The sequence below is a fragment of the Micromys minutus genome (assembly GCF_963924665.1).
Source record: "Micromys minutus genome assembly, chromosome: 29".
NCBI lineage: Eukaryota > Metazoa > Chordata > Mammalia > Rodentia > Muridae > Micromys > Micromys minutus.
In genome coordinates this window covers 25,078,932-25,099,362 of record NC_137964.1, presented here as the reverse complement: position 1 = coordinate 25,099,362, position 20,431 = coordinate 25,078,932, and the positions used below count along the sequence as shown (strand labels likewise).

The 20,431-nt window shown below is 43.9% G+C and overlaps 1 protein-coding gene across 1 annotated transcript in view; it reads left to right on the top strand.

The window, feature by feature from the left end:
- Positions 1 to 4,150: 4,150 nt before the first annotated feature.
- Positions 4,151 to 20,431, top strand: part of MLXIP (MLX interacting protein) — a 54,224-nt gene continuing 37,943 nt past the window's right edge. The window contains exon 1 of the mRNA XM_080940943.1: positions 4,151 to 4,654. Within this exon, the coding sequence (XP_080797069.1) occupies positions 4,242 to 4,654 (413 nt within the window). The 5' untranslated portion in view covers positions 4,151 to 4,241. The remainder of the gene's footprint in view (positions 4,655 to 20,431) is intronic.

Sequence of the window (20,431 nt, the reverse complement as noted above, 5' to 3'; positions counted from 1 at the left end):
CAGAAGCAGATGGATCTCTGTGAGTCAAAAGCTAACCTGGCCTGCATAGTGAATTCCAGGCCAGTTAGGGCTACATAATAAGACCCTATTGCAAACAAGCAAACTAAACAAAAACCATACTTTATTTTATTTATTGTTAGTGCCTGTATATATAAGTGCACACCCAATGCCATGGTGTGCATGCGGAAGTCAAAGCAGAACTCTGGAATCTTTTTTTTCTTTCCACCTTTATGCGGGCTCTGGAGGTCAAACAGTTCATCAGACTTACTAGACAAGTGCCTTTACCTTTTGCTTTAATTTCTTTCTCTCTTTCTTTCTTCCCTTGTCCCCCACCCCCTCCCCCACTCTTCATCCTTTTGACAGGGTCTCGTGTAACCCAGGCAGGTTTAGAACTCGATGTGTAGCCCATGAATGCCTGATCATCTCAGCTCCACTTCCGGAGTGCTGAGCTAAGACAACCATTCCTTACCCATAAGTAGAATGTTCCAAGAGTTCCCTCCAGCTAGACATTGGGTTGTTTCCAGGGCTCCGAGGTATAAAGGATGCTACCACTGAAACTTTAACATAAAAGCAGGGCTCTGATGGTCCTAAGAGTATGCTCTGCCTCCTGTCCCAATGTGCTAATTAACAAGAAGAATGACGTAAGACAGATTAAATCCATGTGACCACATTGTAAAGAACTTCAGTGGCCTTACGTCTGTCTGTCTTCATGATCCTTAATGTGGACTTTAATTTTTCTTTTGGATTTATTATTTATTTTTGCGTGTATAAATGTCTTTCCTACATGGATGTGGAGAATATGAAAAGGATGTTATAGCTGCTAACACTAGTGGGGACCAATTTGAAGACCTGATCACGGTGTAACCTTACTATCATAGACTACTGCGTTCTCTCAGAGTGGGCTGGGTGGGCACAGGGAAAGCTACTGTCATTAGAAGCTTTGCCATAGAACCCAAGGTGACTGGATCGAAAGCATTTGGGAAAATGACTTCTTTTGGTTTCTGCAGCTTTGAAGAGCGGTGAGATGGGTTCAGGTAGGTAGACAGACAGACACTCCTGCCGTGATTGACATGCCTCTGCAGAGTCAAGCAGACATAGACTGGAGGCAGATATGCTAGGCATTTGCTTTGTTTTTCGTTCTCTCGTGGGCCCAAGTGAGAAGCCAATACTTGTAGCAGATAGTTTTGTGTTCTTGGCCAGTTGCACGTGCGCGCCCACTCTGTGACTGGGCACTCCTAAAACTTCCCCAGGCCCAGCTAGGGAAGTGGCCAAAGGTCACTTACCAGAAATCTCACATGGCTGGCTGGCTTTATCTCTTCCGTTACTGTGACCCCTTCCTTCTCAGTCCTCTCAATTCTCTTTTCAACCTACCTGCTCAAGTCTGTGTGCAGCCCAACACTCAGTGTCCGGCCCCATGCTCAGCCATTGGCTACTGGCAACTTTGTTGACAGATCAAAAACCAATGAGGGCAAGGACCTTCAGCGTCAGTAAACACGGATTCCTGACAGCATCAGAACCACCCTCTACAAATACTATCTTTTTTTTTTTTTTTTTTTGCAAAAGCAGTTTATAAATGTCCCATAATGATGTGACATCAGTTGCACACACAATCCGTAGGATAACCTTTTCTTTAAAGCCTTATCATAATTTCTTTCCTATGTGTATGTCTTCATGTGAGTGAGGACAGGTGCGTATGGATTTATATATAAAATTATTTTTAGAAATGTAAAACAAGCAAGTCAACAAACATGGCCAACATAGGTAGCCCCCTACCTGCTAAGAAGGTAGAGAGAGGCAGAGGGGTCACCTGTGGTTATACAGGCTAGTCCTATGTCAACTTGACACAAGCTAGAGTCATTTTGGGGGCAGGGACCTCATCTGTAAAATACTCCCTCTAGATTGGTCTATGGTGCATTTTCTTGGTTGATAATCGATGTTAGATGGTCCAGCTCACTGTGGGCAGTGTTACCTCTCGGCTGGTGGTCCTGGGTGCTACAAGAAAGCAGACTGAGCAAGCCATGAGAGAGCAACCCAATAATCAGAACTCCTCCATGGCCTCGGCATCAGCTTCTGCATCTGGGTTCCTACTCTGTTTAAGTTCCTACCCTGACTCTTCTCAGTGATGAACTGAGGAACTGTGGAACTGTAAGTTGAAATAAACCCTTTCCTCCCCAAGTTGCTTTAGACATCACAGCCTGAGAAAGCCCGAGAGACCCGGGGAACAACAGGAAACACCAATCATTTATGTATTTATCTTTTGAGACATGGTCACATTACTTAGCTCTGGCTGTCTTAGAACTCACCCTGTACACCAGGGTGGCCTTGAATTCATAGAAATCCTCCAGCCTCTGCCTCCCAAGTGCTGTAATTAAAGGCATGTATACCTGGCACCTAGGCTTGTCTTGTATTCTGAGTGTCCCTGTACTTGGGGAACTGCCTAGGCCAGTCCTAATCTCCATTATCTTTTCACATGGTTTTATTCTTTTCACTTTTAAATATAATTACATATGTGAGTAATTTCCACCCCACTCCACCCTCCCATCTCCTCCCAGGTCTTCACTCTCCTTTTGGAATGTGACTTCTTCTTTAATGATTATTTTTAAACATGCATGCACACACACATGCATATGTAAATGTAGCCTGCTGAGTCCATTTAACGTTGATTGTATGTGTTTAGGGGTGACTGTTTGGGGTTGGAAAACCTATCTTCTCCCTGGAGAATGATTCTCCCTCTCTAAGCATCATTAGTTACCTGAACTCTTTATTTAGGAGGAAACTTTGTGAGATTTCTCCCCTCCATCTTGGGATGTCAACTGCTGCTGCAAATTTGTAGTTCTTGTTTAGGCCGTGGAGGTTTCATGGGGGTAGCTTCTCTGTCATACATAGAAAACATCACCGTTTTTTCCCTTTTTATAATCTCTCTGTCAGTTCAAGGCTAGCCTGATCTATGTAAGGACTGCATATGGAGATTCTGTCTTCAAACAAAATCTTTTATTTTATTTTATTTTTTACATTTATTTATTGTGGGAAGCACAGGTGCCACAGTAGGAGGGAGTCAGAAGACAACTTGTTGGGAGTCCTCTCCTATTATGTGGGTCCCCGGGGTTGAAACGTAGTCAGGCTTGGCAGCAAGTGCTTTTATTTACCTGCTGAACCATCTCACTAGATTTCTTAAAAATAAAATAAATAAATAAAATTTTGAGACAGGGTCTCATGCAGTCCAAGCTAACCTAGATTTTGGGGGAACTTCTGGTCCTGTCTCTGCTTCCCTCCAGTTGGATTGCAGGCATGCGCATGCGTTACCATGACTGGCTCATTGCTATTTTTAGGTTGATAAAACTTTCTGAGGCATAGGAATTGCAGCGAAGAAAACTAAGCTCAGGACTTCCCCTTTTGGAATTTGGCTTCTGGGCCAAACTTCAAAACAATAGCGACAGTATTTTGATTTGTAGCTGAAGTCGCTGGGTCTGGGGCAGACAGCTAGGCTCCTGCAGAACTCTACTACCCTTTAAGAGCGGTGATGCCCAGGGGACATCTTTAACCCGGGAGAGCCAGTTTCTGCCCTTAAGGATGTGAGGACTCCACGAGCCGTGCTCTTGGGTCTTGTTGGAACATCCCTTAGAGTTTAGGTAACTCAATCTTCGCATCAACAAGATGGGGACCCCAGTCTTAACGCCTTACAAAATCAGGAAGGCTTTTGAGGACTCAGTTCCGGGTATGGAGGGAGAAAGCTGGCCTGAGGGGGGAAGGAGCCCCACCCCTATCCACCACGTGGAGTGCCTCCTAGCCCAAAGTGAGGCTGCAGGGCTATTCCCAAGCTCCAGGCGTGGCGGAGGCGGGGCAGGGGCTGGGGCCAGACTAGTTGAACGGACAGCCAATGCCGCCCTGAGCCCTGGCTCCCTGAGAGGCGCGGCCTGGCTTTCTTGTCCCTCAACTCCCCGGCTAGCCGGAGGGGAAAGAGGACAGCCAGGGACCCGGCATGGAGGCGTGGCCTCCGGCTTTTTTTTTTTTTTTTGTCCGCCTAGAGAAGAAAAGGTTCCCCTGCGCCTTTAAGAGGTAGAGGCGGGCATCCGATTGGCTAAGACAAGCTGTGACATCACGAAGAGCCCTCCCCCCCAGGACGCGCGTTCCCGGGCAGTCTGCGCGAGGGCCGGGCCAGGCCGGCGGCCCCTCAGTCCTCGGTGCTTCTTGGCTCTGCGTCGTCCCGGCTCCCGGGGGATGCCCCGGACCAGGTTCTCCTCATGGCTGCCGACGTTTTCATGTGTTCGCCGCGTCGACCCCGCAGTCGGGGTCGCTCGGTGCTGCTCAAGCCTCAGGTGCCCGAAGACGACGACGACTCGGACACAGACGAGCCGTCTCCGCCGCCCCCCTCCGGCATGGCCCCTTCAGCCCGGGCCCACGCGAGCGCTGCGCCGCTGCCTCCTCGGGCCGGGCCGGGCCGCGAGGAGCCTCCGCGCCGACAGCAGATCATCCACAGCGGCCACTTCATGGTGTCCTCTCCGCACCGCGAGCACCCGCCCAAGAAGGGCTATGATTTCGACACGGTCAACAAGCAGACGTGCCAGACCTATAGCTTCGGCAAGACCAGCTCCTGCCACTTGTCCATCGATGCTTCTCTCACCAAGCTCTTTGAGTGCATGACCCTGGCCTACAGGTAGGGACGCGGTGACGCCCCCACCCCATTCCCAGACCTGGCCGAGCCCCATCTTCACTCCACTCTCTCCTTAACAAACAAACAACAACAACAACAACAAAAAAAACCCCCAGCTTGTCCCTTTGGCTGCACGCTGTTTCTTTGGGGGGCTGCTTCTAGGAGGACTTGTGAGTCTGGGGTCTCCACCGTTGAGAGAGGCGTCAGGGTTCCGGCCTGTAGCCGTGTCAGCCGATCCTGGGTTCTTCCGGCTTCGTGTTCCCCATCCAGGCCCTCCCCTTCTCCAGTGCCCGTGGTCACCAGTTTTGGACAAGAGTTAGGCTGTGTGTTGTTGTTGGTTTTCTTCTTTTCTTTTGGCTCTGTGGACCTCTTCTTACTGCTTTGTGTGTTTCCAGCAACACCCAACGGTTAAGATCACCTGTCCAGGGTGGCTAGGGCGCTGGCTGCACTATCTTAACGATTGTGTAACGCCTTGGAGCCTATTTCCTTGTCTATAAAGGGGTGGGGGGGGGTGTGACAGTAGTGTTGACCTCCAGGGGGCTGCTCCAGGGAAGGATTTGAGATAGGAGCGTTTTATTAGGCGCTCCTACATCTCATTTGCAGGGAACTTCTGAGGCAGGACCCTTGATGCACATAGGACGACTTGTGGAGTCTATTTCCTGGGAAATTGTAATTTGTTTTGTTTCGTTTGTTTATTTATTTATTTATTTTTTCTTTTTCAGCCAGGGTCTTAGGTAGCTCAGGCTCTTCTCAAACTTGCTTTTGTAGCAGATGCTGGCTGGCCTTGAACTCCTCCTGACTGTCCTACTTCCGCCTCCCAAATTCTGTGGTCACAAACATATGCCTCTCTTACCCAAGTCTGACTAGAGGTTTTTCTGATTGGCCCTAAAACGTAAGTGTGAGATGTCACTTTCTAGGGCTGACATCCCAGACACTGTCCTGAAACAGGGATTCAGCTTTGGACAGAGATTTGTTTTACAAAGTCACAGGAATGCCTTCCCCCGGAGGGTTAACCTTTCTTCCTACCTCCCTCACTCTCCCCCAGTGTGTCTGCTAGGCATGCATTTTAGGCAGTTTTTCTGCCTCAGACACAGACCCTCTGAACTGCTAGTGGTTAGAACAGACCAGCTGGAGAGTAGCTTGCAGTAGAATCTTTGCTGATTGGGCTCCTTGCTTGAGTAACTGTTGGCTTTGGCTTTGTGAATCCTGTACAGCTGGTAGCAAAGAAAAAGTTTCCCAGAGACCATGGAAAGAAGAGTAGGTGTATTCCTAGTTCTTTTTGTGTTACCTTGACACCTATGTATCCAGGAACTCATTGTATAACCTAGAATGGCCTCAACCTTGCTGTAATCCTCCTGCCTTAGCCTCTCAAGGGTTGGGATTACAGGGGCTGCCATGCCATGGCCAGCCCTGATTTGGTTTTGCTTTTAATTAATTTTTAAAGTTAGCCTGCAGAATAGGTTTTAGTGTGCTATTTTCATTCACAACTATCATACTTTGTGGTTTTTATTATTGCTGTTCTTTCTCTGAGACTGGTCATGCTGTTGTCCAGGAGGCTGTTCATAAATTCATGGTTTCAAGCAACCCTTCTGTCCTCCCTCACTCCCGCCTCTCTCAGGGAGGTGGATAATAAGCCCCGATAATCCAAATTAAAAGCATTACTCAATTGCCTGAAGTTAAAATACTAGGTAGTTGGCTCTGGTTGGCATTTTTCCTCTCTGGAATAAGTGATTAGTCAACTTGTTCCTTTGTTATGTTTCTGAAATGCACCCTCACTCCCATTTCTTCTTGATGAGGTTTCCCTGATGGCGTAGTCCTGTAGTTTACTTATTCCTTCTGTCACCTTTACATGGCATTTTGGTCAGTCTCTGCTCTGATTCTTAGATCTTGCCAGTTGAGTTGGCCCTGAGCCTGAGAAGATACTCTGTTAAATAAACAGGTGGCAGTGAAGCTGGGGTGGGCACCTTATCAGTCTCTCACTTGGAGCACTGATGTTGGAATCAGACTCATCTAGATTACAGAACAAACTATTCTCTGAGAAGTGCGTTTCAAACAAAATCAGAGCCAAAAGACAGGAATGTGTTCTTATTAAGAACTTAATCCTCTTTTTTTAAATTTTAATTTAATATAAATTTCTGCATGTATAGGGAGAGAAAGCTGCTTGATCCATTGGAGGTTTGGGCTAGAAAGGTCTCACTTAGGAAGCTCTGCTAAAGGAAAAATAAGCCAGTCCCCCTTTGTGATCTATGTGGATAACCTAAAGGATCATTAAATAACACCAAATGAATAATCCCATCATTTTGGCACCTGACATTTTCTGAGTTAATTTTCTTGGTTGCAAAATTTATCACTAGTTTGGTACAAGAAGCTTACTTGCTCTTTGGTATCTCTAGCTCCACGGGTCACTTGCTTTTATTTTCCTTCCTTGTGTCTAGCCTAGTACTGTCCTAGTTTTGCCACCAAAGGTTCCTGAATGAACAGCTGGAATTAACTTCCAATGGAGATGGTCTTTGCTGCCTTCACTGAGTTGACTTGGCAGAGTGGACATTTGGTACAGATTAACTGAGAAGCTATAGAAAGATGGGTTTCTGAATCTTGCTTACCTGTCATGGCCATAAGCTGATTTCAGAGAAGTAAACTCCAAGTGGGGGAGGAAAGCAGACCCCATTCAGAGCTTCTTTAGCTTTTCCCTTGAATGGGGTCAGAACCTTCACTTTTTCAGGTTTCTCCTGCTTGGGCTGGGAGGAAGGCCAGCAGCGTCTTCTGTATGACTGGTTTTGGCCTAGGTTCTTTCTAACTCCAGCTTCTAGTGTGTTGCATGGGCTCTTGGTTCTACTGCCTGACTCCCTGGTACACTCTGTGCTTTTCGTTTTGTTTTGTTTTGGTTTCCTGTTAACTGCTGCTTCCCAGCTGTTTCCAGATGAGGCTCAAGAGCTTTTGGGGGAAGGAACCAAGTACAGGGGAAGTTGTGGTTATTTATCACCTGATCTTGAGAGGTAGCCTAGCAATCATGAACATGCCAAGCAAAGACTGTTTTTTTTCCTTTTTGGAGATGGATTTTGTAAGTCAGGCTGGCCTGAAACTCATTGAAAATCTTGCCTCAGCCTTTGTAGTACTGAGATTTTAGAGGTGGGTGGATCATCAAATCATATTCTGGCAATGTAGTAGGTTTTGGGGGCACAGGAGACTATGAATATGTCTGTTGGAATTCCAGTTTCTCCATGGCTGGCTTTAAAAACAACAACAACAACAACAAAACCAAAATAAACAATCCACGTCCTTCCCACTCTGTTAAGAAACCTTGGGGGAAGCATCTTGATTTGGCTTTAAAACATGAGCTCAAATTCTGAGACACCCTGGAAAAGAAATTCTTTTCAGGGCAAACTTGTGTGACAGGTGACAGGGAGGGCAGCCTGTCACTACTGTAGAATGGAGGGGGGTGGGAACTCAGACTAACTGTGATAATGACTGTGACTGGCTTAGCCCTGGCAAATTACAGGCAAAAGGAGGTTTATAAAGATGAGTGTAAAGGGAGGACAAGGTCAAAATTTAACTCTATCCCCAGTCAACTGATGGTTAAGCTAGGCTGGTGGTGCATACCTGCAGTCACAACACATGGAAGGCTAAGGTAGGAACTTTGTGAGTTCAAGGCTAGCCTGGGCTGTCCAGGCTAACACTATCTACAAACAAATCAACAAACAAACACCACCACCCAAGCATCTATCAAGACTGTAGTTTCTCATCTATAAATTGAAGCAAACAGTGTGTCTAATGGGAATCTTCCAGTGATGCTTTTCAAATGTCTGCCTGACAAATACTACATAGACACATTCTTGATTTCGCTGGGTCTTTTCAAGGCCTCTGTAGTGGAGCTGTGCACTTTACAACATAGTTCATGGTTCTTGCCCTTTTAACATTTTAAGGAATGTCATGCATGTACGCCCCCCATATAGATTCTGGACTCATCTAGTCTGTAGTTTTTGTGGTTGGTTTTAGTTTCACTTCTTTTGTTAACTTCTTTTGGTATTAGAGGATAGCAAGTGGTCTTTTGAAAAAAAATTATTATATTTATTTTGTGTGCAAGTACATTGAGATCTGAGAGCAACCTGTAAATTTTCTCATTTTACCCTTTAGATCCCAGACACCAAATTCAAATTGTTAGGCTTGGGAACAAATAACCTTTTATCTACAAAGCCATTTTTCTAGACCTAGAAATGATCTTTTTTGTATTTAGATATGAGAAGTAATTTTTTGGCAAGTGGCCCTTTACATAGGTATTTGAAGAGACATTTCTCTTTTTTAGACATTGTATTTTAGTCATATGAGTGCCTGCATATATTTGTCTGTACCACATGCATGCCTGGTACCTGAGGAAGTGGTAAGCTCCCATGTGGCTGCTAGGAATTGAACCCAAGTACTTCTCAAGAACAAGTGCTCTTAACCACTGAGCCAACTCTCCAACCCCAATATTTTTCTTTTTTTCTAAAGATTTTTATTTATTTTATGTATGTGAGCACACTGTTGCTGTCCTCAGACACACCAGAAGAGGGCATCAGATCCCATCACAGATGGTTGTGAGCCACCATGTGGTTGCTGGGAATTGAACTCAGGACCTCTGGAAGAGCAGACAGTGCTCTTAAATGCTGAGCCATCTCTCCAGCCCAACATTTTTCTTTTAAACATTTATGTATTTATTTTGTGTGTGTGTGTGTGTGTGTGTGTGTGTGTGTGTGTGTATATAGATAGATAACCTCTTAAGAGATGTGATTTCACAATGTGTCTATCACATTGTCAGGGTTGATGGCAAGTACCATTTTTAACCCTCAGCTATCTTGCCAGCCCTTGAGATGTTTAAACTAGGAACTTCCTAGGGTATGTTTTCGATCTGTAGATCCCACATGTTACTCTTATGTGGTAACTGTTGTTCGTGGCCCCGGGGTGGGAAGATATGTCACATTTAAGGAATAGCAAGGACTAAACACTGAGCCCACTGTGTCCTACAAATTTTAAGTGTTCAGTAGAGAAATCTTTTCTTTGCTCTTTGAGGTAAGGTCTCATGTATACCAGGTTGGCCTTGTATTCATGTAGCTGAAGATGAAAGGGGATTATCATTTCTTTTTTATTTTTCATGTATGTATGTATGTATGCTGTATGTGTGTGTGTAACATGTTGATGTGTGTGACTGCCAGTGTACTGTGCCATGGTGCGTATGTAGAAGTCAGAGGACAACTTGTGATATCTCTCCTTCACCTTCTATCTTACAGGACAGGGCTTCTTGTTTGCCAATGAGTACGTCAGGCTAACTGGCCTTTGAGCTCCTGGGGAGTTTCTAGACTCTACTGTAGGAATACTGGTTTTATTCCAGAATACTTTGTTTTACATGGGTCCTGGGAATAAACTCAGGTCCTGACACTTGCACACCAAGCACTTTATCTTTCGAGCCATCTCTCCAACCCAGTCTTTAACTTCTAATCCCTCTGCCTCCACCTCTGAATGCCGAGACTACAGGTTTGTGCTCCATATCCACCTTTTTTTTTTTTTTTTTTTAAATGTGGTTCTGGGGATCAAACCCAGGGCTTTGTGCCTGGGATGTAATTACTAGCAGGCAAGTACTCTACTGAGCAGCAGGCCCCACTAGAGGAATCTTCTTATGATAGGCATAGTAATGGTAATCATTTATGGAAACGACTTAGTTTTACAGTTCTGCTTCCACAGCACTGATAAATTGTTTTCCCCCATTTTCTTTCTCTTAGTCTTTAATCATTAGACACTATGCCTATTATTACAGAGCATGCGCTGGCATTGGCTATAGAGACAGTAATCTCAAGTAATTCAGAAACTGGGAATGAGGGAACAGGCACAGTTAGTTACAGGACAGATGGTAAGAGCCGTGATAACAACCTGAGTCTGATTGAAAGTATTGGGTAGTAAGTATTGGGAGGCATGTCCATGCCAAAAGGTATGTGTGCGTGTGTCTGTCCATCTCCATGTGTCTGTCTGTCCATAACCAATGTGTGTGGATGTTTTGCTGACATCAGAGTCAGTATTTTTTTCTTCTTCCCTTATCAGAAATCATGAATTCTCTTCCTTAAGAGAAGCCTATGTTCCTCTTATCTTTTGCTTTTTACTAGTCCAAGATAAATTTCCATTTTAAGTAGGGTCTACTGGTTAATTGCTTTCCAGATAAGAAGGGCAAGAAAGTGTTAATAGAGCTGGAAAAGAAAGGTGAGGATGTAACTCATTTGTCGTAAATGAGGTGTGATAGCAGATACCTGTAGACCCAGCACTCTTGGGAAATGTAGGTGGGAGGAGCAGAAGTTCAAGTGTCTACAGCTATGTATTGACTCCATGAGATCTTGCCTAAAAAAAACAAATAAAAAAATGAAATTTGAGCATAGAAGTTAGGGATTGAATTTGTGTGGATGTGTACATGTATATATAGCATTTGTGTTCGTGTGCGTGCAGAGGTTAGATAGCACATTATTATGTTATCACAGATTAGTTAGTAACATTATCATCCTCTGTTGCTCTCCACCTCATTATTTAATTGCTCTCCATACCCACCTATTTTGAGAGAAAGTGTATTTTTAAAGTTTTTATTTTTCAAGATTTATTTATTTATTTGATGTATGTGAATACACTGTAGCTGTCTTCAGACACATCAGAAGAGGGCATCAGATCTCATTACAGATGGTTGTGAGACACCATGTGGTTGCTGGGAATTGAACTTAGGACCTCTGGAAAAGCAGTCAGTGTTCTTAACCACTGAGCCATCTCTCAAAGAGAGAGAGAGGGAGGGAGGGTCAGTGAGTGTGAGTGTTAGTGTGTTAGAGAGAGTTAGTTTCTTATTGAACTCAGGGATCATTGACTGGCTAGACTGACTGACCAGTGAGCTCTGGGGATGTGCCTATTCCTGCTCTGTTTGTACTATAGTGACAGAGGTCAGAGGACAGCTCGTAGGAGTAGGTTAGTAGGTTTTGTCCTTTCACTATGTGGATCCTGGTAACTGAACTCAGCTCTTCAGGCTTGGCAGAAAGCACCTTTTTCCATTGAACCATCCTGCCAGTCCTAATTCCCAGGGTCTTATGCATTTTACTGCTGAGCTAAACCCTCACTCCAGGAAAAGTCTCTTGAGCTGAAAAATCCCTCCACTCGTTTGCTCACAAAAGCCTAGAATTCCTTGATAGAGGAAATGAAGGTGACAGTTCCTCTACTGCTGTAAGGCAACAGGGCAACCCAAATGGGAAGGTGAATGTCTTAGGCTGCTTATCCTCACTGGCTAAATCCTGTGCTTCCTAAAATCTGAGCCTCCCCCAGTGAATGAGCCTCATCCTCTGGAAAGCCAACACTTACTTGATTTAGCCTTGTGTATGGCAATTACGCAGTCACCATTTATCTGCTGTCTTCACCTTTGCTTTTTCTGTGGAGCCTTGTAGTGCCTCTAAGACAGACTATTCGATTAAATAAGCAATCTGGTGAACAGCAGCAGCAGGGGGAGCAGCAGCCACTGTAGCCTTTCAGGGCTCTAGCAGTTTTATATCCTCTCCAGAGTCCCCAGAATTCTGAACGAAAAATATCTTCAGCAGGCAGAATCATGCTCCTGCCAGAGTACGAAACAAATCACAGCTTCTGTGGACAGTCTGAAGCAGCCCCTTATCCAAGCCCTGGGATTAAAACAAACAAACAAAATATTCCCACAGCATAACTCTACCCTCCCCCCTCAAATGTATAAATGTAACAAGAAAAAGATGGTTACATCTCACTCCCTGGATCCTGTGAATATGTTACACAACAAAGTGGATTTAAGGCTGCAGATGGAATTAAGTTTGCTGATCAGCTAAGATTATCCTGGATTATCTGAGTGGGCCCAATGAAATTACAGGGGTCCTTAACAAGTAGATGAGAGAGCTAAGCCATCATGGTAGGAAAAAGACTAATCCTGATACAGCTAACTTTGAAGAGTAGGAAAGAGACCATGAGCTAAGGAATGTGGATAGCTTTAAGAGGAGATAAGGAGGCAGCATCTTTCCTCACATTCTAGAAGGAATGCTGGCCCATGAATCTATCTTGGTTTTTGTTCTGAAAACCTAAATTTGATATCTGACCTTGAAAATTATGAACTAATAAATTTCTTTCTATGTCACTAAATTAGGAAAATAATACAGATTGGTTTCAAAAGTTCTGCCTCTGTCCCGTAGTGCTGGGATCAGAGGTGTGCACCACCATGCTTAGCACTTAGCATTTTTTTCTTTTTTAAAGTGTGTAAGTATGTGCATATGTGCATGTGTGGGTGTGAGGAGGCCAGGGCAGGATGTCAGGTGTCCTGCTCCATCATCACTCTTGCTCCCTTGAGACAAAGTTCGTCACTGAACGCGGAGCTAAGCTGCAGGTCAGAAAACCCTAATGATACACCTGTCTCTTTGATTCACTGGCTGTGTGCTCAGCTACACCCAGCTTTTGATGTGGATGCTGGGATCTGAACACTCAGGTCCTTATGCTGCTGTGCAAGAGCTCTTATGCTCTTACCCACTACCCCACCCTTTTAACACCTTTCCCCCCTTATTTTCCTGAACAGCTGTTCACGGAACTCTAAATCCTCTTGTCTTAGTCTCTCAAGGGTAGACACTGCAGTTGTGCAGCACTGAGCATGGCCTAAGTTTCTTGAGAAAATGTTTCTAAGTACTTAACCTTTCTTTTTCTGACTCACTGAGCTTGGTGGGAATGTCTTTAAGCCTTCTTCCTCCACAGAAGAGCGTGCAGCCCACTGTAGAATGGTACTGAGTTATGCTGAATATATTGGGTGCTGGTCTTGGGGGGGGGGCTCTAGTGACAGGAGAGCCCTTGTCAAAGGGAATGTGTGTAAAGTGTATTGTGTTTGTTCTCTGTGTGATATAACTTCTGTAATAGGATATTGTACAAAGTCAGTTTGATGTTTTTATTTTGGTACTGGGCACTGAACCTAGGACTTCATGCACTCTGGGCAAGTACTGTACCCCTGAGCCACATTTCCAACTTTTTTACCTTTTATTTTGAGACAGAGCCTCACTAAGTTGCGGAGCTGACCTGAACTTGTGATTCTCCTGTTTCAGCTTGCCAGGTAACTAGGATTAGAAGAGCAAGCCACCGTGCCTAGCTTCAGTGTACATTTTTGTTTTGTTATGATTTTGAGACAGGGTCTCATGTAATCCAAGTTAGCCTTTGAGGATGACTTTGAATGTTGGAGAAACACTGTGAACCCTGACATTGTGTTATTTACTGAAAGACCCTGTTTTTAATTGTGGTGTGACTCAGCTCTTAGTACATACCTTTAATTCCAAACAGTAAAGATAAGGTTTGTTTGTAGAAGGAAGCACCATGTTTAAAAGTGATATCTAATTTGAGTGGCAAAGAAATGAATCAGAGAAAGAAAGAAAGAAAGAAAGAATAGGATCTGCCCAACTCTGACAAGAAGAGAGAGGAAAGGGAAGCTACTTATGAGAGTGTGCAGAGAGGAGGCAGTGTTATCAAGACAGCTATAGAGAGAGGTTGCAGAGAGAACAAGCTGGACACAGGTGAAGTCAGAATGAGCCAGAGAATGAGAAGGAGCCAGAAGATAGAACATACTGGCAGAGTTAGAGGCCAAGCAAAGCAGAAAATCAGAGGCCAAGAGAGAATCCCGATTGAATTAGTCAGCTTGAAGAGGAGTTTGAGCCAGAATAGTTGTGTTGGATCAGCCAGTCAGAGCTCAGAAAGAACTAGAAAGGGTGAGTTTATTCAGCAGTAAGTTTTAGAGGTTGAAAACATTCTGAGAGAGTGACGCACACACACACACACACACACACACACACACACACACACACACAGAGAGAGAGAGAGAGAGAGAGAGAGAGAGAGAGAGAGAGAGGAAGAATTCGTGCATGTGTGTGTGCGTGTGCATGTCACACTCGAGTGTGTACCCTTAAGCCATGTGGAGGGCAAAGAGTAACCTTCCTGGGTGTTGGTTCTTGTCTTCCACTGTGTTTGGGACAGGGTCTCTTGCCTGCCACTGCACATGCTAGGCTGCCTGCTTCTCAAGCTGCTAGGGCTTCTCTATCACTGCCTGTTACCTTGCTGTAGCAGTGCTGAGACCATGGATGCTGGCAATTGTGTCCAGCTATATGGGGATTCTCACTTGCAATGCAAGCACCTCACCCACTGAAGCATCCCCAGCCTGACCTTGAACTTTAAAAAAAAATTATATCTTTAAATTTTTCTTCTTTTTTTTTGTATGTACATGTATGTCTGTAAGGAGTGTGTGGACCCCTGGAAACTGTAGTCATGAATAGTTATGAGTTGCCATGTAGGTGCTGGGAATGGAACCTTGATTCATTGGAAGAAATACTCTTAAGCAAAGAGGATCTCACCAGCCCTCTGACTTTGACCTCTTTTTTATTGTTTGTTTGTTTGTTTGTTTTTTGAGACAGGGTCTTACTATGTAGCTCTTGATGTTCAGGAACTTACTATGTAGACCAAGCTGGCCATAAACTCACAGATCCACCTGTTCCAGCCTCCTGATTGCTGGGACTTAAAGGCATTGACCACTATCCCTGACCGACTTTGAATCCTAATATCCTGTTTTTATGTCCCAAGTACTGGGATTACTAGCATGAACCACCACACCCAATGGATTCAACTTGTTTTGACCCATGAAAGATTCAATTTTTTTTTTTCCAGAACCCAGTTACATAGTGGGTATAAAATGTACAGTTCAGGCAACCAGTGGCGATCTTGTGTCTTCTGTTGAAACTCCTTTGTGTGGTTAGAATTCCAAGGCCACAAAGGCTTGTGTTTCAGGCCAAGCTGTTTGGGTCACAAGCTTTAAGCGCTCTCCAATGCCGGCTTGAGGAAGGGTGCTGGTTATTCCACACCAATTCCAGTACCTCCTGGGCTATCAGAGGGCTATGGAGTCTGGAGCTAGAGCCAGGTGGCCCTCATTCTCAGCAGGAGAGAGAACCTTCTTTACTGTTGTCTTGAGAAGTGGCTTTCCTTTACAGTCTCACCCCTCTGTCTTCCTTCTCTCTTGTTCTCTGCTACAGGAGTTTCTGTATCCTTGAGTTTGCTCAGCCAATGTCCCTATGCAGATCTTGCTGAGCTTCCTGCCACCATGAGTGCTCTTTACTTATTAAATGAACCCTATAGTCTCCAAACTAGATGTTTGAGGAGGCAAGGGAAAGGCTGTGTGGCTCCCCCCCCCCCCCCCCCCCCCACTGAGCAGAACCTCTCCAGCCACAGAGCTGGAGTCTATCTGTAATCTTGGCTTGTCTGCTGCTAGATCAAGTCTTCATTTCCCAACATGTATTCACGAGGTGTGTCTGCTTTGGACATACAGTAGATGAATTAGTTATCTGTCTCCATCATGAAATTTCCTTTTTGGCAGGAGTCAGTAAGCAAATTGGATTTTGTATTTTAGTGCCATGGAGGACATAAAACAAAACAAGGGATGGTCAAAGGGGTTGGAAAGGTGAGCAGACACTCTAAGTTGTTCAGAGAAGTGCTCTGAGGAGGTGACATTCCAAGTTGACCTGAAACCTGAGTGGGAAGTAGAAGCCAGGCAGGGACAGTAGAAGAGGCCCAGGGTGGAGTGAGCATGGCAGGACTAGATGCTGACCAGAGACTGTGGAAAAGATGACCTTGAAGAAGCAAAAGGACTTGCGACTCATAGTTCGAGTGAGGATATTATTCTCACTGAATTAGGAATACTGATTTATCTCCATAGGCAGCTTGTTATGGCTAGCCTACTGGGAATTACTCTAAGGAAAAAGGAAACTGGTCTGAGTTAAAGTGAACATCCTTTTTTCCTTTTTTTTTTTTTGGGGGGGGGAGGCAGAGTCTTTATTCATAGCCTTGGTTGTTCTGGGGACTCATTATATAGACCAGGCTGGCCTTGAACTCTCAGAGATCTGACTGCCTCCCTTCTAAGTCTTGAGATTAAAGGCATGTGCCATCAGGACTGGTGAGTAAGCATTCCTCTTTTTTTTTTTTTTTTTTTTTTAATTTATTTATTTTATTCATATGAATACATTGTAGTGTCTTCAGACACACCAGAAGAGGGCATCAGATCCCATTACAGATGGCTGTGAGCCACCATGTGGTTGCTGGGAATTGAACTCAGGACCTCTGGAAGAGCAGCCAGTGCTCTTAACTACCAAGCCATCTCTCTAGCCCCCTTTTTTAAAAAAAATTCATTTATATGAGTACACTTTAGCTGTCTTTAGACACACCAGAAAAGGACACCAGATCTCATTACAGATGGTTGTGAGCCACCGTGTGGTTGCTGGGAATTGAACTCAGGACCTCTGGAAGAGCAGCCATCTTAACCGCGTAGCCATCTCTCTAGCCTGAGCATTTCTCTTGAAAGTTGTTGAACTTTTTTCTCAGACCAATATGTCCACACTGGGATAATGAGAATTAGATGGATTCAAGATAGTTTTGGAGTTGCTAATGAACTAGACGGGAAGGGTAGGATGATGGGAGGGAGGGAAAGAACTGGCTTTCTAGATGATGGCTGAGCAGCTAAGACTAACAGTCCCCTGTGTAGCTGGTGTATGTTCTAGACCTTGGTTCTTAGGGTGTGTGGGGCAGCTTCCTAGAGAAGTTGCCAGGGGTTATTAAAGTAGTGGGTCTCATACTCATGTACTGGGAATTGAACCTGGGTCTTCTGGAAATTGCTTCTAGTGTTTTTAGCTGCTAAGCCATCTCTTCAGCTCAATATACTATTTTTTGGTGTTTATTTATTTATAGCATATTTCTATTTCTCTCTTTTCCCCGTCTCTGAAACAGTGTTTCACCGTGTGACCCAGACTGACTTGAATTTACTATATTCCTCTTGCCTTAACTTCCTAAATACTAGAGTTGTAGACATGAGCTACATGCCTGATGCTGGACTTTTCTGTTGTTGCGGCTGCTGCCACCACTTCCTCCATGGCTGTTGCTGTTGCTGTTGCTGTTGTTGTTGTTAGACAGGGTCTCAACATGTAGCTCAGGCTAGCCTAGAATTCATTCTGTAGATCTGGCTGGCCTCATACTCACTATGCTGTGCTTCCAGAGGACCTGGGTTTGACTCTCAGCACTGTCATATGACAGCTTGCAATTATACATGCCTGCAGTTCCAGGGATCTGATGCCCTCTTTTGTCCTCCTCATGTACTTTCACACACATGGCATAAAGACATAAATATAGGCAAAACATTCATATGCATACAATAATAAGGTATATACTTTAAAAAAGGAAGTGGAGCTGGAGAGATAGCTCAGTGATTAAGAGCACTGGCTCCTCTGCCAAAGGGCCTGGGTTCATGTCCTAACACTGACATGATGGTTTGCAACCTTCTGTTCTGGGAGATTTGACAAACTTTCTAGTCTCCACAAGTATGAGACATACACACAGAATGAAATTACATAATGAAATTACACACATGTAAGCAAAATACCTCTATACATAAAATAAAAATTAAATATAATAAATCTATAAAAAATAAGAAGTAACTACTGTGTGGAACAGCATGGACTCATGAACCTTCTTCCACCTCACAAGTGCTGGGATATGCCTAGTCATTAAGTAGAAAAAAGTAACAATTCAGATATTTCTTCATATTTTAATATTATCTATAAAGAATCTTATTTGGAACAAGTAGGTCTAGATAGATGTCTTCAATATGTCAGTAACTAGAAATTTTATGATTCTGTTTTCAGTGTACATAGCAAGTGCAGGAATGGTTGGGAACTGACTGTCTGAGGCTTCCCTTAGAACAGAGACATGGGAAATGGTTTCTACATCTTGCATAAGAGCCTGCCAAATTACTGCCTGTAAAGTTATCCCTTTATGACCTTTCTCCTCTTAATATTGTTTATCTGGGTCAGAAGTCACAAACTTAAATGTCTACAAGAACCGGGATGTAAATCAGGCCATCTCTAAGACCAGTAGGTTCTTTGCTGTTTTTTCTTGCCCCCTTTGGAAGTCATAGTTTCAGGGAAGTATTTATTAGGAAAATATCTAAGCTACAGTATACTTGGCCCAGTTATGAGAAGGCAACAGGAAGTGGTGGGAACTGTTGTAAACTAGATTCTTGGCCTGAGAGCTCAGTTCCAGGTGGTTCTTGCTATCTGAGAATGTGAACTCATTGTTACATTGGCATATTTGAAGTCAGAAGAATAAATGTGGATTTTTTTTTCCCTTTCAGGATGGAACTCTGTCACTGGACTACAGGGCTCCCATGTCCAAAAATAGAGTTTAATGAGGACTCTACTTTTAACTTTTGATTATGTTTGTAATTTAAGGCTTAAGTTTAGTTATCAGGTATTTGAGGGGCTGAGTTGAATCTAGGCTAGATTTAAGTTTTTGAGTGTTAACCTAAATGATAAATGTAGTGTGTTTGCCACTGTTTTGGCTTTGGCATAGGACCATTCTGTAGGGTCCTTACTGTTTTATGTACCTTCTTGCTCTGTTTGAAGTCACAGGACCATAATCTGATAATAAGTCTAAAACTGTCTAGTGAAACCCAAAAACATCAGGCTCCTCAGAGGAGTTAGGAGATGCAGAAGCCATGGTCTTGGCCTCTTTTTGTCAAGTTCTTGGACTGTAGGTTAATCTCAGCTTCACATTATCTCTCACTAGAGTCAGGTAGTCAAAACTTGGACTTTGGTCACAGTTGAAACAAAGCTATATAGCCTTTAAATTAGACTGTGATAGTCTCCTGCTTCATTCCCAACCCAAATGTTTTACTGTTGTGCGTCTGTGTCTGAGTTTGCCTATGCAATTGTGTTTGGGGTGCTTTCCATAGCAATGGGTGTATCCTCTCAGGCCCCCCAACCTTTACCTGACTGTACATTCACTTGTACAGCCTATCTTGGATAAGTTCCTTAGGCTTCCACTGTTCCCTTCTCTTTCTGTGATCTGATTTATAACAGTGTTGGCAAATAGCTTTATGATCTATAAGCGTCATTACTTCTGCTTCTGAGAAGATTAAAGTAGACTTTGTTTTTATCAGAGATGTAGCACTTTCTCTGCTGAGGCATGTTCACTAAAAGCTAGGGTGCTTTTCTCAGCTTAGACACTTACTTTGGAGTCTGGCTGCATTTTCAGGCCTCTTTCCAGACGTAACATACCATTATTCCTCTGTATCAGTATTTTATTTTTCTTTCTCTCTTTCTCTCTTTCTCTCTTTCTTTCTTTCTTTCATCCTTTCTTTTCTTTACTTTTCTTTTCTAATGACACAGGCCCTTAACGTTGTAGCTCACACTGGTCTGAAACTCACTGTGGAGCCCAGGGCTGTCTTAAATAAACATGGCAATTTAAGTCTGTTCACTGTTGAGATTATAGGTGTGAGCTGCCAAGCAACCCATTGTAATTTGAACGTTAGGATAGCATTTTAACTTTAAGAGATGGCTCAAGCCTGATGACCTGAGTTTGATTCCTGGGATCCTCACGGTGGGAAAACTGGCTTCCCGGAGTTGTCCTCTGACCTGTATGCATACTGTGGCATGTGAATGAGAGCATGAATGCATGTGACACACAAAATGAATAGATACAAACTTAAAAGCCCACCTTTTTCTTTTAAACTGAACTTTTATTTTATATAGAAAATTTAGAAACTATGGACATAGATAACTAGAAAACTAAAAATTGGAACACTTAGGGATAACCTCTCACTCCTCCGTGTTTATCTGTCTACACCTTGTTTTTAAATTGTTTTTGGCATGCTGGTGTACACACACTTTTTCTTCTTAGCAGATTGTGAATACCTCTCCAAGTCCCCAGTTGCTC